The 17245-nt window shown below is 44.1% G+C and overlaps 1 protein-coding gene across 1 annotated transcript in view; it reads right to left on the bottom strand.

The window, feature by feature from the left end:
• The window catches only part of REST (RE1 silencing transcription factor), a 51386-nt gene extending 35258 nt beyond the window's left edge, over positions 1-16128 (bottom strand). Inside the window, exons 1-2 of the mRNA XM_033915188.1 lie at positions 15963-16128; positions 6992-7902 (exon numbers count right to left, since the gene is read on the bottom strand). Coding sequence (XP_033771079.1) covers positions 6992-7892 — 901 coding nt within the window. The 5' untranslated portion in view covers positions 7893-7902; positions 15963-16128. The remainder of the gene's footprint in view (positions 1-6991; positions 7903-15962) is intronic.
• Between the last annotated feature and the right edge of the window lie 1117 nt (positions 16129-17245).

Genomic DNA, 17245 nt, shown 5'->3' with positions numbered 1-17245 from the left:
TGCACCAAACGGGGTTCATTGCTCACAGACATTCTTCAAATAATACTAGGCTGGCTTTTCACATCCTTGGATGCAGAGAAGGCCTTTGATCGTGTGGAATGGACCTTCATGTATCAAGCAATGGATTGGTTTGGAATTGGTTCCGGATTTATACAAATGATTCAAACCTTGAATAGCTCCCCGTATGCCAGATTATATATTAATAATACTTTTTCAGAGCGTCTTTATTTGGAGAGGAGTGTTAGACAAGGATGTCCATTATCTCCTTTACTGTTTGATATTGTTCTGGAACCCTTGTTATTCAACAGGCAGAGGAGATTCAGGATATTCCTTACGCAGGTCGGGAATATAAAGTCTCTGCTTATGCAGATAATATTTTGCTTCATTTGAGGTATCCTGAAACTACCATTCCACATTTACTTGGTTTGATTGATAGATTTGGGAAATTTTCAGGATATAAGATAAATTGGAGTAAATCAGAGGTTATTCCACTAAACGTACGGAGGGGCATAATCGAAAGGGACATCTAAGTCCGTTTACGTCCATCTCGCAAGTCATCCAAAATAAAAAACAGCTTAAGACATATTTTCGAAAAATACGTACAACTTTTTTTTCGTTTCGAATATCGTCTAATTATATGTCCTGCCGATCTGATCGTCCAAGTTGCTAAATCGTCCATCTTTATACCACATTTTCGTCCAAGTCCAAAATGCCTAGAACAAGCCCTGTTGGACGTGGGAGGGGTCTGCAAAGTGATGGACTTCACACCCAGACATACCACCTAAATGGTGGGGTACCTTACAGGGCACTGCTGTGAACTTCACAAAAAGGGTGCCATGTCTTCTCCTCCCTACAGCTAGTCACTTATAGGTTATGGTGAGCCCCCCAAACCACCTTCAGAATCCTTTAGACCCACTTATCTACCACTCTAATAGCCCTTATGGCTGCAGGAGCCACTTATATGCTAGTAAAAAAAGGTTTTGGGGATGTATAGGGCAGTGCACATGTTTAAGTATCAATGCAGTGATTACAGGGGCTTATGGGCATGGGTCCTCCTCTCTATGGGTCTCTAACCCAACCCCCAAGATGACCTAAGCTGCCTCTGTGCTGGACGACTAGGCTTTCCTATGCCAGGCGGCCAGGTGATGATGATCTGGAGGCTGAATTTTAAAGGTGTGATTAATATTTTTATGGGGATGGGGGGGGAGTCAGTGATCACTGGGGTAGTGTGTGTGTGTGTGGGGGGTGTCTGTATTATGTGTTTTCAGTGTTTATCTGGTGAGTTAAGGTGGGTTTTTGTGACTTAGACCATGTTTTACAAGGTCTAAGTCACAACGTCCAAGTTCCGTCGATCCCAGCTTGTATAACTTTCGGTTATACATGCTGTATGACTAAGTCTAAGCCTGACCACGTCCTGCCCAAATCCCACCCTCGACACGCCTCCTGAAATGCCACGTTTAGCTTTGGTCATTCAGCGGCACTATGAAGGCCTAGGTCGTTTAGAAATACGTCCAAAACCAGTTTTTATTATCGGCACTTGGACGTATTTGGGAAATGTTCGTCCAAGTGCTGATAGGCTGGTTTTTGGATGTATTTCTCTTTCGTTTATGAGCCCCACACTGTTCCAAAGGATTATTTGACACGTTCCCTTTCCTTTGGAAGGAAGGAGGTATAAAATATTTAGGCATTTGGATTCAGAAGACGTTGGAAGAGACGATGTAAGTAAATGAAAAATCCTTATTACTGAAGGTCTCAGAAATGTGTGAGCATTGGAACCCATTACATCTGTCTTGGTGGGGGAGAGTTCAGACGGTAAAAATGATGATTTTGCCTGTGGTTTGTTACCAAATGGGTATGTTACCGCTTTATTTTCAAGGGTCCTTTTACAAAAAGTTAAATAATATTCTGACAAAATTTTTTTGGCTTGGGAAAAATGCGAGAATTGCTCTAGTATCTTTACAAAAACCAATTGTGGAGGGTAGGGTACATTTTCCCAATTTTTATAGGTATCATCAAGCCTATATAATGTGTCAAGGTATGTATTGGATCCTCCCTGAGCTCATAGAGTATCTTCCAGATTGGCTATATCTAGAATGGAAAATTATGTCCCCTATGCGACTATCTCATGTATTAAGTATCAGACTACCTAGATATGCTAAGGACAACGTAATTTTATTGGATACATGGAAAACAATTAAATTTATTGATAAATTAACAGATGTTCCTATAATGAAATCTACTTTGTAGTCCTTATGGTTGAACTCCAATGTATTTTGAATAGTTAAATTATTTATTTATAATCACATCATATATATTATTATATTAATAATGAAGATGAGGATGGGAGAAAATGATTGTTTAATGTAATAATTGTATAGTGAATAGTGTGTTTTGTGCAGTTTTTCTGATTTACCATTTGTATTGCACTATCCAAGTTTGAAAATCAATAAAGATTTAAAAAAAAAAAAAAGATGTCTGTGTGGAACACTGTCAAAGGCTTTGCTAAAATCTAAATACACCATATCTAGCAAACACCCTCTATCCAATTCTCTGGTCACCCAGTCAAAGAAATTGATCAGATTTGTCTTCAAAAGTAATTTTAAATCCAAAAATTTTATAAACTGCTGAGATGTAAAAGTCATGAAAATCAGCTTATTATTAAATGTTTTTGAAGACCAGCAGAAGAAAATATGTTCAATGGCTAGTTTTTATCTCAATGAGATACAATTGTCTTCTCTCTCTCTTTTTTTGACCAACACAATAGCAAATATTGGGCTCCTTTTACAAAGCCACAGCAGAAGTTTCTACCACAGGTCGGTGAGGTAAATGCTCCAATGCTTATAGGAATTCTATGAGAGTTGGAGCATTTACCTCACCGGTCCGTGGTAAAAACCTCTACCACGACTTTGTAAAAGCCAGAGATTATACATAAATTTGCAATTTAGTTTTTTAGTATGGATAGTAAAATTTTAAGCAAAAAAGGTTGAAAACCTATGGGAAATCCCACAACTTAATAATCTAGTCCCCTAATGTTATTTGGTGTGGGAGCTTCAGAGGATTGGGTTGGCCCTCTGCCTACATGAAGTCTTTTTCCTTTCCCTACGTGACGCCTCATTTATTTTTTGGAATGAATGTTACTGTCCTATCTGAAATTGGAGTTCTTTTTCTTGGCTTTTATGTTTTTAGCATGTCAACTGCCTAGACCTGTTCCCCAGATAGGGCAGTAGTAAATATGGAATAAACAATAATGACCCCTTTTATCAAGTTGTGCTAGAGGTTTTTAGCATGGTCCAATGCGGTAAATGTTTCGATGCTCATGGAATTCCTATGAGGGTCAGAGAACTTACCTTGTCAGCCTCTAGCACAGTTTGATAAAAGAGGCTGTAATTCATTTATAAGATATAAGCTAACATAAGAAAACATTAAGAGGTCTATTTACTAAACCACATTAAGATTTAGCAGTTAATAGACTTAGCGGAGTCTGCAGTTAAGGAAGAGTAATCTTAATTGTTTACTCCTTGGAAGTGTGTGCAAATTTTGGAAAATTCTGCACTATTTATTTATAGTGGTCCTTTTTACTATGCTGTGATAAGATTAAAATACAGTCCTGTGGGGTGTGCTTAGGCATCCCACAGTGGTTTATGCATGTGTGCGTGCTACCCATGTGCTATAAAATAGTTTTTATTTTATAACTCTGGGGAGGGAGAGCAGGCATGTTCAATATGAACAGCGCTGTGTATGCCTTTCAGTGCTATAAATTAGAGAATGACACGGTGACGGTTTACCCGCGGCCACCGCATTTAAGCCGCGGGTCACTGCCGAAAACGGGGAAGAAAACTAGCAGTCGCTGCGGTGACGGGGACAAGGCCATTCACCGACCGCGGAAACGGTGAACAGGTTTGTCCCCGCGGGCCAATGTACCCCCTTCTAGGAACCGCTATTTACCGTATTTTCACGCATGGTATACAAAAGTTTTAAAACATAGTTCCCACCCCGCCCGACGCCCGATTCACCCCCCCAGCAGGACCGCTCGCACCCCCACCCCGAACGACCGCTCGCACGCGCTCCCACCCGCACCCGCGATCGGAGCAAGAGGGAGCCCAAGCCCTCTTGCCCGGCCGACTCCCCGACGTCCGATACATCCCCCCCCCGGCAGGACCACTTGCACCCCCACCCCGAAGGACCGCCGACTTCCCGACAATATCGGGCCAGAAGGGAGCCCATACCCTCCTGGCCACGGCGACCCCCTAACCCCACCCCGCACTACATTACGGGCAGGAGGGATCCCAGGCCCTCCTGCCCTCGACGCAAACCCCCCTCCCCCCCCAACGACCGCCCCCCCCAAGAACCTCCGACCGCCCCCCTAGCCGACCCGCGATCCCCCTGGCGACCCCCACGACCCCCCCACCCCCCTTCCCCGTACCTTTGGTAGTTGGCCGGACAGACGGGAGCCAAACCCGCCTGTCCGGCAGGCAGCCAACGAAGGAATGAGGCCGGATTGGCCCATCCATCCTAAAGCTCCGCCTACTGGTGGGGCCTAAGGCGCGTGGGCCAATCAGAATAGGCCCTGGAGCCTTAGGTCCCACCTGGGGGCGCGGCCTGAGGCACATGGTCGGGTTGGGCCCATGTGCCTCAGGCCGCGCCCCCAGGTGGGACCTAAGGCTCCAGGACCTATTCTGATTGGCCCACGCGCCTTAGGCCCCACCAGTAGGCGGAGCTTTAGGATGGATGGGCCAATCCGGCCTCATTCCTTCGTTGGCTGCCTGCCGGACAGGCGGGTTTGGCTCCCGTCTGTCCGGCCAACTACCAAAGGTACGGGGAAGGGGGGTGGGGGGGTCGTGGGGGTCGCCAGGGGGATCGCGGGTCGGCTGGGGGGGCGGTCGGAGGTTCTTGGGGGGGGCGGTCGTTGGGGGGAGGGGGGTTTGCGTCGAGGGCAGGAGGGCCTGGGATCCCTCCTGCCCGTAATGTAGTGCGGGGTGGGGTTAGGGGGTCGCCGTGGCCAGGAGGATTTGGGCTCCCTCCTGGCCCGATATTGTTGGGGAGTCGGCGGTCCTTCGGGGGGAGGGATGTATCGGACGTCGGGGGGGGGGGGCATCAGGCTTTCAGGATGGGGACAGACCTTCAAGGGGGGACAGTGCAGGGAAGTCAGGGAATTTATATTAATTAATTTTTTCTCTGCGTGTTTTGTTTTTGTATAGTTATTAACTAATATTTAACTAAGTTTTAAAGTTTTAAAGAATGTTTCCTTTATACGTAAATAAAGAAAAGTGAATGGGATTGCAGTGGCGGTGATGGGGCGGTGAATGGGGTGGCAGTGGCGGTGACGGGGCGGTGAAGAGGATGGTGAGACGGGGATGGTGAGACGGGGACGGGGCGGTGACGGGGATGGTGAGACGGGGACGGGGCGGTGACGGGGACCAATTTTTTCACCGTGTCATTCTCTACTATAAATAATAAATAGTAGTAGTAGTTCTGTGCTAACTGGTTAGCACAGCTACACTGCCATGTGCTAACTGATTAGCATGTGGTTAGAGCATAAGCCCTTACCACCACCCAAACTCATGCACTAATGGCTGCATGCTAATGGAAAAATTAGTACATAGTCATTATTGCTGAAATACATAAATCTGTATGATCCCAAATCTGTGCGATCTTTATAGTATCCAGGGGCTGGTGTGCTTTAGTAAACAGACTCCATCATGACTAATTGGCACCCATTCTGTAAATTGAAATCCTCAATTTGACTACCTTTTTCAAGTTGTTGCATATAACATATCTATCATAATAAAACCCTTAGTGTGCATCCGCACTTCGAACTCCATGATCCGTGCTTCCATGTCACACATGTGCAGTAGAAGGAGCCAGCGGCGGTTTCCCCATCACCCTCCCTTGGCGACACTGACGCCTTCTACTGTGCATGCGGAGACACCTTAAGCACGGACGCATGGAGGCGGTGACTTCCCCCTCCCGCCCTCACTCTGTCTAACAGGACCAAGGAGAGCACATAAATAACGGAAGCAGGCATACCGATGCTCAGCATTTGGACTGTGGTTGGCGATTATTCAGGCTGGGGAGGAGGCAAAAGGAGTGATTTAAGGATAGGTGGAAGAAGGGGGCTGGAGCTGAAGCGTCTCAGTGCACAAGAAAGAAAGACACACACACACAGAAAGAGAGCGGACAGTGAGAGAGACAGAAAGAAAGAAAGACTGACAGGGGGCCAGAGAGAGAGACAGACAAAGGGGGCCAGGGAGCGAGACAGACAGAAAGAAAGACAGACAAAGGGGGGGCCAGGGAGACAGACAGACAGAAAGACAAAGGGGGGGCCAGGGAGACAGACAGACAAAGGGGGGGGGGGCCAGGGAGACAGACAGAAAGACAGACAGGGGGCCAGGGAGACAGACAGACAAAGGGGGTCAGGGAGAGACAGACAGAAAGAAAGACAGACAGGCAGGGGGGCCAGGGAGAGAGACAGTCAGAAAGACAGACAGGAAGCCAGGGAGAGAGACAGACAGAAAGAAAGACAGACAGACAGGAGGCCAGGGAGACAGACAGACAGAAAGACACACAGTGGGCTAGGGAGACAGACAGCAGGCAAGGAGAGAGACAGTCAGAAAGAAAGACAGATAGGGGGCCAGGGAGAGAGACAGACAGGAAAAAAGATAGACAGACCCAGGCAGGGAGAGAGACAGACAGAAAGACAGCGGGCAGGGAGAGAGACAGATAGAAAGAAAGATAGACAGACAGGGGGCCAGAGAGACAGAAAGAAAGACAGACATCAGGCTGGGAGGGAGATAGACAGAAAGACAGACAGCGGGAGGGAGAGAGATAGAAAGACAGAGGGAGGGAGAGAGACAGAAAGAAAGGAAGAAAAAGACAGGGGTAGGGAGACAGAAAGAAAGAAAGACATATATTCTAGCACCCGTTAATGTAACGGGTTTAAAAACTAGTGCTAAATAATTACAAAGCAGACTGTAAACAAACACTTTCTTACCTGTATGCGTTCGTATATGCTGAATGTAATTATTCTTTCTGTCAGAAAAGTATGAGCATTGTGAGCAAGTGTATACTTTCCTGGGAAAGTGATTCCGCAGATGTTTCTTCCAGTGATATTCACTGACTGTAGTATATGTGCAGATAGTACACTTATAAACTCTCTCACTTTCTCCTGCTTTATTGTGGTGTTTTAAGTGAGCTAAATAGTGATCATATCTGTTTGTGTTGTAGCCACACCTATTGCAGCGAATGGGTCCTTTGGAAAAATCAGCCTCTTCTGCCGTACAAATATCAGACTCCTTTATCTGCGATTGCTTTTCTGCATCTTCCCCCACAATAAACTTCTTGGCACTGTGTACCTTAATGTGATGGACAAACTCCTTTTCAGACTCAGCCTCATACTGGCATGGCTTGCAACGAAATGGCTTACTCTTCAAACCTTTACTTTTGTCATCTGCACTCTCTGGAGTCCCCGAGTCTTCCACCGGAACATCTTGCTCCGGGTTACAATTACTGGGACTTTGAAAAGTTTCTGTCACCTCCTTCTGAGCTTCCCCTTTGGGAGCTTCTGAAAGATCCCACTCCATGTATTCAAACCCATCAGAATCACTCTCCACTGAACTTTCCAAATCTTCTTCTTTACTATCCAAAAGGCTTCTATAGCCAACAGTTGTAAGTTCTGCCATTTGTCTTTCTTCCCCAGCCTGATAATCACAGTTGCTACCTCCAACCTCTCCATTCAAAGCAACATTGGCAAGCATTATCAGCTGAGGAGCTACCAGCTCAGCTTTGGAAATATCATGGAAACCATACATGTCATTGGTAAGTGCCATCCCCATATTAGAATTTCCTGGAAATAGCGTGCTGCCTCCAGGCTGCCCCAAAATCTGTGTTGCCATTATGGTAAATCTGAAAAAAAGAAAAGAAAAACAAGATATCAAATAAAACTATTCTACCTGTTGTTCATTTAAAACTTACCAAAAAAGAACTTGTGAACGAACTGAAGACTGAATAAAGCAGAATTTACTGAAATATCAAATTTAAGCAATGACACAATAGAAAAAAATTGCTGAACACAGAGTGAAAAAATAAAGAAAATTTATAAAATAATTTATTTAAATTTCAGAATTTAGTATTGTACACTACCTAATGAATTTCACTAGGGATATGCTCTCTTTTTCCCCATAGGAATCATACTGAGATGACTTTGAAGACACCTTGTTTACTCTCCCTAGAACTGCTTTTTGGCATCCTAATTAATTTTTCTTAGATCACTGAAAAGTAAACAAGTATTTTCCCTGGAATGATTAAAATGTTCCAATTGTTCACACTGCCTTATTTAGGCCCCCTTTTATCAAGCCAAGGCAGAGCATTTTAATGCATGCTAGTAAGGTAAAGGCCTGCACTAAAATGCTATACTGCGGCTTGATAAAAGGTAACTTTATTTTGGCATTTCCATAGCATCTTAAACTAAGATGCTACAAATTAGATCCTCACACTAAAGAGCATGCGGAAATAATAAAATGACTTGTGTAATGTCTCAGCAAGCAGAAAAGGCAGAAGAACTTAATCTTCTAGTTCTCAGTTCAGTATGCCAATTAGAGATAGAAACTGTCTTTCAAAATTAAAGAAATATGAGGGGTGTTTAATAATTTATCTACCCGAGTATGAATGAAAGTAGCAAGTGTGTTGAAACAAGTCTGTGCTTGTAGTGATATGTCTCAAGGTTACTCATTCACAGCTGCGGATCAGTGCATGTCTAACATTCCAAGAGACAGGATGTCAGGAGAGTCCGCATGCGAATCAAGTAAGAAACTGCATGTCGGTAACAAAAATCTCATGCACGAATACAGGATGTCCGGGGCAGTACTTGGAGAGACCTCCCAGTTAAGGGACTTGGAAGTTCTGATCGACAAGTCGATGAAGCCATCCACACAATGTGCGGCGGCAGCAAAAAGGGCAAACAGAATGCTAGGAATGATAAAGAAACAGATCAGAAAAGGTTATCATGCCGCTGTACCGGGCCATGGTACGCCCTCACCTGGAGTACTGCGTCCAGCACTGGTCGCTGTACCGGAAGGAGGACACGGTACTACTCGAAAGGGTCCAGAGAAGAGCGACTAAGATGGTTAAGGGGCTGGAGGAGCTGCCGTACACCGAAAGATTAGAGAAACTGGGCCTCTTCTCTCTCAAACAGAGGAGATTGAGAGGGGACATGATCGAAACATTCAAGGTACTGAAGGGGATAGACTTAATAGATACGGACAGGTTGTTCACCCTCTCCAAGGTAGGTAGAACAAGAGGGCACTATCTAAAGTTGAAAGGGGATAGATTCCGTACAAACGTAAGGAAGTTCTTCTTCACCCAGAGAGTGGTAGAAAGCTGGAACGCCCTTCCAGAGGCTGTTATAGGGGAAAACACGCTCCAAGGATTCAAGACAAAGTTAGACAAGTTTCTGTTGAACAAGAACGTGCGCTGGTAGAGCTAGTCTCAGTTAGGGTGCTGGTCTTAGACCAGAGGGTCGCCGCGTGAGTGGACTGCTGGGCAAGATGGACCACTGGTCTGACTTAGCAGTGGAAATTCTTATGTTCTTATTTGGAGTACCGTTCAGTGATAAAATTTCTCACAAAAGGGAAAAGCCAAAGGAGATCCATGAATACATAACTGAAGTTTATAGAGAGTCTGCTCCATCATCCTACACAGTAAGATTTTGGAGCAAGTAGTTTAAGTGGGGTAGAGAGTCCATTGAAGATGACCCTTACACTGGACGGCCTGTGGAAGCAACTTCCACAGAAATGGGCAAGAAAGTTAGGGATTTAATTTTGTCAGACAAATTAAGGTTTCCCGAATAGCATCTCGGCAGGTACAGTTTGGAAAATTCATGAAAAGTTGGGCATGTCCAAGGTTAGTGCAAGATGGTTCCAAAAACATTGACATGTCAGAAGACAACGAGGCTCCAGTGCTGTCAGGAGAACCTGAAAATGCTCCATGAAGACCAAGTGAATGTTTTTCATCATTTGGTGACTGGAGTCTATCACAGAGATCCTGAGTCCAAAATGGAGTCAATGCAATGGAAGCACAAGTCATCCCCCATCCAAAAAAAGTTCAAGACAGAAAAATCTGCAGGCAAAGTCATGGCAACTGTCTTCTGGGATGATGAAGGACTTTTGTTTCAGGAGTTCATGCCACACAAGACAACCATAATCGGGGAGAGTTACGCCAACACAATGATCACTTTGTGGGAGTTAATCAAGGAGAAAAGACGAGGAAAACTCACAGCAGGCATGCTGCTTCTTCAAGACAATGTGCCAGTGTACATGTCACAACAATCAGAGGCTGCCATCCGAGAATGTGGGTCTCAGCAGCTGAATCATCCACCCTACAATCTTGACCTGGCTCCCTCGGATATTTCATGTTCAAAGTTTTGTGTGAACAGCAGTTTTCAAGTGATGAAGACGTCGAGGAAGCTGCGACGTCCTGGTTTGAAGGTGTTAAAGCAGTGGTCTCAAACTCAAACCCTTTGCAGGGCCACATTTTGGAGGGCCTCAGAAAAAATAGTTAATGTCTTATTAAAGAAATGACAATTTTGCATGAGGTAAAACTCTTTATAGGTTATAAATCTTTCCTTTTGGCTAAGTCTTAATAATAATATTGTAATTTATAGCTAAAAAGACATATGATCAAGAAACTGTTTTACTTTTGTGATTATGATAAACATACCGAGGTCCTCAAAATAGTACCTGGCGGGCTGCATGTGGTCCCCAGGCCATGAGTTTGAGACCACCGGGTTAAAATCATTGCAGGAAAAATGGATGAAGTGTATGGAGCTATCAATGGACTATGTTGAAAAATAAAACATTTTTTAAAAACTCTTTTCTTTCCTACTGAGATAGATAAATTATTGAGGGTCACTGAGCCAGGCATTTCATTTGAAAGATGTCAGTCCAGGTCACAACGATCTAGCAACTCCAAAAAAGTAGATCAAATTTATCTAACTCATTTCCAGGAATAAGCAATGGCTTTCCTAAGTCCCTGCTACCTTGACCATGCCCCTCTAGCAACAGATTCCACAGCTAGGTAACAAATTCTGCAGCTTTTTAGCTGCACACAAATGATTATTTAGAGCTTTGCCAACCTGAAAGCCCTGGCTACAATGGCACAACATACAATCAGGAAATCACTGTGGAAATCCATGGTTACTGATCAATTCAATAAGAAATGCTGGTTTTAGGAGTTTGGTTAGATTCTACACTGACAATAGGAAATCAAAATTTGAAAAAAATTCAGATGGGATATGCACAACTGCATATGCTATGTAGGTTGAAGCCAATGTTAGTACCCTATGATTTCGGACAATGGTGCGAGCGATGATCCTAGGTAGACTAGACTATTGCAATGCACTGTATTTGGGGTTGGTGAAAGCTAAGAGCAAGGCATTACAAGTGTTGATGAATTCAGCTGCTAGAATGATTATGGGTGTATCACAGATGACCCATATTATGCCGGTTTTGAAGCAGCTCCATTCAAGTTTATTAACTATTTGATATACCGCTTATCAAACCGTCTTGGTTTACAACAAGATTTAAAAACAGGGGGAGGGGGAGAATCAGACTGAAATGCATAAACAGGAAAACATAGTGACAAGAAACATAAGGGGGAATGGGGAAAATACAATATTCATATTTTTTAAAAAGGACCACATAAAAGGGAGAGATAGAAATCTACACTCCCTGAGGGAAAAGAATTTCTTAGGATGTAAAGGCATCTTTATACAGAAAGGTTTTTAAATTAGATTTATATATTGGTAATGATATTTCTTGTCCAATATGGTTTGGAAGCGCATTCCATATGGTGGAAGCTACAACAGAGAATATGGTTTTGCGTGTAGTATCATAAAATAAATGCCAAAATGGAAGGATTGAAAGGAAATTTTGTTGTGTTGATTATAGTAGCCGCAAATTAGTTTGAGGGATTAAAAGTCTGTCGATAAATGCCGGAGAGTTTTCTTGTTGGTCTTGAAAACAAGGAGTAAGATTTTGAAGATAATTCAATGGGCTATGGCAGCCAGTGAGCGTGTTTTAGTAATGGAGTGACTTGGTCATACTTTTCAGCCTTGTAGATGAGTTTAATTGCAGTGTTTTGTATTATTTGAAGATGTCTGATTTCTTTTGGGTTAATACTCTGATAGAGGGAATTGCAGTATTCCAAATGCATAAGAACTAAGGAGTGGATAAGGATGGTTAAGGGATTTTTGGTCCAAAAGACCTGAAATGGAACAAATCATTTTATATAACAAAGGATGCAATACAAAGTACTATTGATAATCCAGTAAGCACTATGAGATTATCTACTGAGAAGGAGAGGAAATATTGCATGCAAGAGTTAAAAATTCTATGTTTTCAGTTGCTGGTGTGAAACTTTGGAACACAATACCAGGTCAGTTGCATTTATGTAGTCCTAGAGATACTTTTAAGAGGTTTTTAAAGACACAGCTTTTTGTTGTGTTTATATGAAAAGAGCAAATATAATTGATGGTTGAATTGGATTTGTGGTATTTCTTATAAAGCAGAAAATATAACCCCCCTCTTCTATTAAACTGCACTAGCAGTTTGTGGCGCTAAAAACTGCTATCGCAGTTTCGTAGAAGAGGGGGATAGTGTTTATCTATGAGATTTTGTAAATAAGTAGGAATACGGGCAGCAATGTGGACAGCAGAAGCTTTTATTAGATATAAGATGTATTGTTTAAATACTTTGTATGTTGACTGTAAACTGCTTAGAATTGTAAGCAGTATATACATTTTTTAAATAAATAAATCTCTTCCAACGTAACATCCCCTAAAGCCATCAGACTAGTCTGTTTTAATGATTTGATAAATAGACAATTAAGAGATGACAAAAAACATCTGTAAGGTGCAAGATACGTTGCCTTGGTCATCTACATATAAATACACATAAAAATTATCACAGAGAATAAAGCATTTTCTTTTAAGACTTCTTTTATTAAACTGTGCTAAAGGTTTTTAGCGTGGGCTGGCGAGATAAGTGCTTCAACACTCATAGGAATTCTATAAATGCTGGAGCATTTATTGTGCCAGCCTGTACTAAAATCCTTCAGCACTTACATAGCATATGCAGTTGTGCATATCCCATCTGAATTTTTTTCAAATTTTGATTTCCTATTGTCAGTGTAGAATCTAACCAAACTCCTAAAACCAGCATTTCTTATTGAATTGATCAGTAACTATGGATTTCCACAGTGATTTCCTGATTGTATGTTGTGCCATTGTAGCGAGGGTTTCATGTGATCACGTGTCAATCACATGAAGGTGCCATTTAGAAAATCATGCCTTCGGGAAATGTAGGCCAGGGTTTTCAAGGCCTATATTTCCGATATCTACCGTTGACATAAATCATGCCTACGTAAGTACTTTATGGTGCCTAACGCTTCCTCCAGCATTAACCACACCTACAGTAGCATTAGGTGTCATAGGCGTCTCTGAAGGCACAATTCTGGTGGGGGTTTTAGGCGCCAATAGTCGCCTTGACATTTTTTTAAAGTAGCATTTAACGGCATTTCCCTTTTAACTTAGGTGCTGGTAGGACACCTACCGGCGCTTAAGTTAAGGCTATATTTATAGAATATGGGCCTCAGTTTATAGAAAACAGTTATGTGCATAACTACTAATTATTGCCAATTAGTGCTTTAAGGCCAATTATTGATGCTTGTCATCAAGTGCCAATTTAGTGCTAATTAGGAAATTAATTATGCACATAACTGACCCTATTCTATAACTGTGTGCCCTATTATGTGCCTAACATTGGGCACTATTTATAGAATTTGAGGGCTAACTTACAGTTAGAGCATGCTAACAGGAAATCACATTAAAACATTTTGGGGTATTTTGCTCATTTGCACATGCTAACCCCATGCATTAGTAATTTATAAAAAATATTTTTGGGCCAGGCATGTCATGGGTAGACAGTAGATGTTTCTGCATTATCCAGCAAGTGCATTATGATTACGTAGTAGGTGCTAAATGGATAATACAGAGCTAGTGTGGAAGCAATTAGTGCCTCCTAAACACGGGATGCTAGTGAATCACCTGCAAATATTTAAAAAAAAAAAGAAAGAAAGAAAGAAAAGACCTAAAAAAAAAGCGCCATGTTAAATCTGGGCTTAGCACCCTGGAAAGTCTCACATTAAGCCCAGATTTTACATTTTAGTAAAAGGGCCCCTTACTGACATGCACAGTATACTGAGTTTATTCAAAATGGTCAGTGAAGATGGAAGTAAACATAGAAACATGACTGCAGATAAGGGCCAAATGGCCCATCCAGTCTGCAGCATTCACCATCTCCTCCTCTCCCTAAAAGATCCTGTGCCTGCCCCACACTTTCTTGAATAAAGAGGCAGGACTGGAGAAGGGCCCCTCTACAGCGTTTCCTATGGTGTTCCCTAGGTATAATTGCTATAGAAATAATCAGATCAGCAATCCTTTCAACCTTCCAATTAACCTGGGGAATGGAAGTAAACAGAATATGAAGTTGAAGTCTTCCTGCTTTACTAAACAGGAAACAAAACAAAACAAAAACCCCACAAGACAAAATCATAGTGGTGTCCGAGCCTCCAAGTGAAAAGAGCCCGCAGGAACAAAGTAAGGTTCAACGACCAACTCTCTACAACATTCCAGTGTGGCACCCACTGCCTCTGCATTCCTCAACTAGGCATGCGGCCATTTTCTCAAATAGCAAACACAAAGCAGTTCTCAGCAAACCATAGCGATCTCCTCCCGAACCTCTCCCACCAATACTTTACTATGTTAAAAGTGGAAACCTGAACGCAGATCGTAAAATGAAGATAGGGGCTCTGTCTGTCAAGATTTTTGTTCTAAACTTCAAGACTTTAACTTTTTAGTCCCCTCCTCCAATAACATCCCCCTTCGACGACGTTGCTGTTGAGTTGGTGTGCGTGAGACGTCATGCTGTGCCCCAACTATCAAAGTTAATGGCCTTCCCGTTTTTCACTTCCAACTCTTTATTTGTCCCACACTGCTTCCCAACTCTACCCTACCGTGCTTGTTTGCTTTTGTTCTGATTTGCTCTACTAGAATATAGCATATCAAATTTAAAAAAAAATAATAAACAAACATATTAAAGTGCAACGGTTAGAAAGGAGACAAAGATAAAGGCCTACAACATTTGGCTTCTCTCTTCCCTAAATACTGCATTTACTTCATATTGCAAAGAACATTTTTTAGGGGGGAGGGGGCGTGTTGCAGCAGAAGCGACTTAGCGCAAGGTCAAACCGCACAAGTCAGCACCCGAGGGGAAAAAAAAAATCCTTCCTCCAGCCTCGACCAGGGGAGAGAATTAATCACTTTTTCAACCCCTCCCCACGGCCTCTCCTCCTCCGTTTTCAGGAAAGGGGTCGGAAGGTAATTCGTCCCCGAGACTTTGCAGAGAGGAATAAGCGCTGTCCAGCTCAATGCACCCTTCAGCCCCTCCCTAAAGAGACGCTCACACACTCTGGGCCGGAAATCACCGACACGGAGGAAGAGGAAAAGTTTTCATGAGTTTCAGGACTGTGGAGAGAGGATCAGCTTCCCCCCCACCCCCGGCCTTCCCCGCGGAGAGGCGACTGCCACCCTTCTCCCACGTTTCCTTGGAAGCGGTGACTGCAGCCCGGGCTCTGCGCCGCTGCCCCTCCCCCTCTCCCCTTAGCCTTGGTGCTGATCCTGCGCCGCCCGCCAGCCCAATCCGCTCCCCTCCCCCATTCTTTCCCTGGAGACCGGCGCAGCAGTCCTGGACAGCGCCTCTCGCTCTCTCTTTACCCGTCAGTCCGCTCTGTACAACTTCTAAGCCACCTCACGAGTAACTACCGAGAGGAGAGTAACGAGGACTCTGCCGCACTCACCCCGCTCTACCGGGGGCAGCCAGTCATTGGGGGGGGGGAAGAGGAAGACTCACCGCCGCGCGCCCGTTAGCGGCTCCTTAAGGTGGCTATTGTGACGAGCGCCGCTGCAGAGGATTCCGTCCTTGGCACGCGTGCGCGCGGGGGGCTGCGTTTACTACCGGATCCCTCGCGCTCGTTCTCCCTTGGCGGCGGCAGAAGCAGCCGTGCCCGCATTCCAACACAGACCTCAGACACCAACCGTCCCGCCCCCTTCCGACCAACCAATGGCAAGCGCCGTCCCCTCTACCTCAGCAAACGAAGCGCACGCAGGAGGCTCAATTTGTGCGCGTTCTCGCGTACATTCCCTCACTCAAGTTCCTCTGCGGCTGGCAAAAGTCTGTTTACACTAAAAGGAAGGAGCAGTGTGTGCGCGTGCATTCCTATGTCTTACAATCACTAGCGTCTACGGCTAACTTTTTCCTTTCATGTGTCTAACTTAGCAACGCGCACGCGCACGTCACGAGGCTCCTTCTGCCGCTGCTTGATATTCTGCTTCGCGCGCTCTCCAGGGTGCGGGACTGGGGGCGGTGATGGCACCAGCGCCATCTCCACCCAGCCTTACTCTCGCGCTCTCTGCCCTGCCCAGCTCAGAGGTTGGAAGCATCCTTCGCAGACATGCCACCACCCCTTGTCACAGTACTGAGCCGAGAGAGGGGGAGGTGCTTCTGCTCTGGTGAAAGAAATAGTAGAGCAGGAGCTGTCCAGAGCCTCCCTGCCTTAGCTCCTTTTTTGTGAAGGACACGATGGAGGCTTTGTTGAGGATTAAGTAATATAAAGAAATAAGTTAACCTGACTCACTCCAATATTAATTAATGTTAAGATCACCATAGAATAGTTGTAGGAGTCTACCACTTCCTGATTGGGGAGATACTGGTGAAGGATATCAAAAGACTTGAAGCGGTCCAGAGGAAGGCGACGGAAATGGTAAAGGGTTTGAACCAAAAGAAGTATGAGAAGAGACTGGAAGACCTAAATGTGTATACTCTGGAGGAGATGAGAGGGACAGGGGAGATATGATACAGACCTTTAAATACTTGGAAGGTATTAATATAGAACCAAATCTTTTCCAGAGAAGAGAAAATGGTAAAACTAGAGGGCATAATTTTAGAAGGAGGAAGACTCAGAAGCAATGTTAGGAAATTCTTTTTCACGGAGAGGGTGATAGATGCCTGGAATGCCCTCCCGAAGGAAGTGGTGGAGAGGAAAGCTGTGATGGAATTCAAAAAAGCAAGGGATAAACATAGAGGAGCTCTAATTAGAAAATGAAGAATGTAAATTAAAGAGCTAAGGCCGGTAC

Source organism: Geotrypetes seraphini, chromosome 1 (assembly GCF_902459505.1).
Source record: "Geotrypetes seraphini chromosome 1, aGeoSer1.1, whole genome shotgun sequence".
Taxonomy (NCBI): domain Eukaryota; kingdom Metazoa; phylum Chordata; class Amphibia; order Gymnophiona; family Dermophiidae; genus Geotrypetes; species Geotrypetes seraphini.
This window is presented reverse-complemented; position numbering and strand designations above follow the sequence as displayed.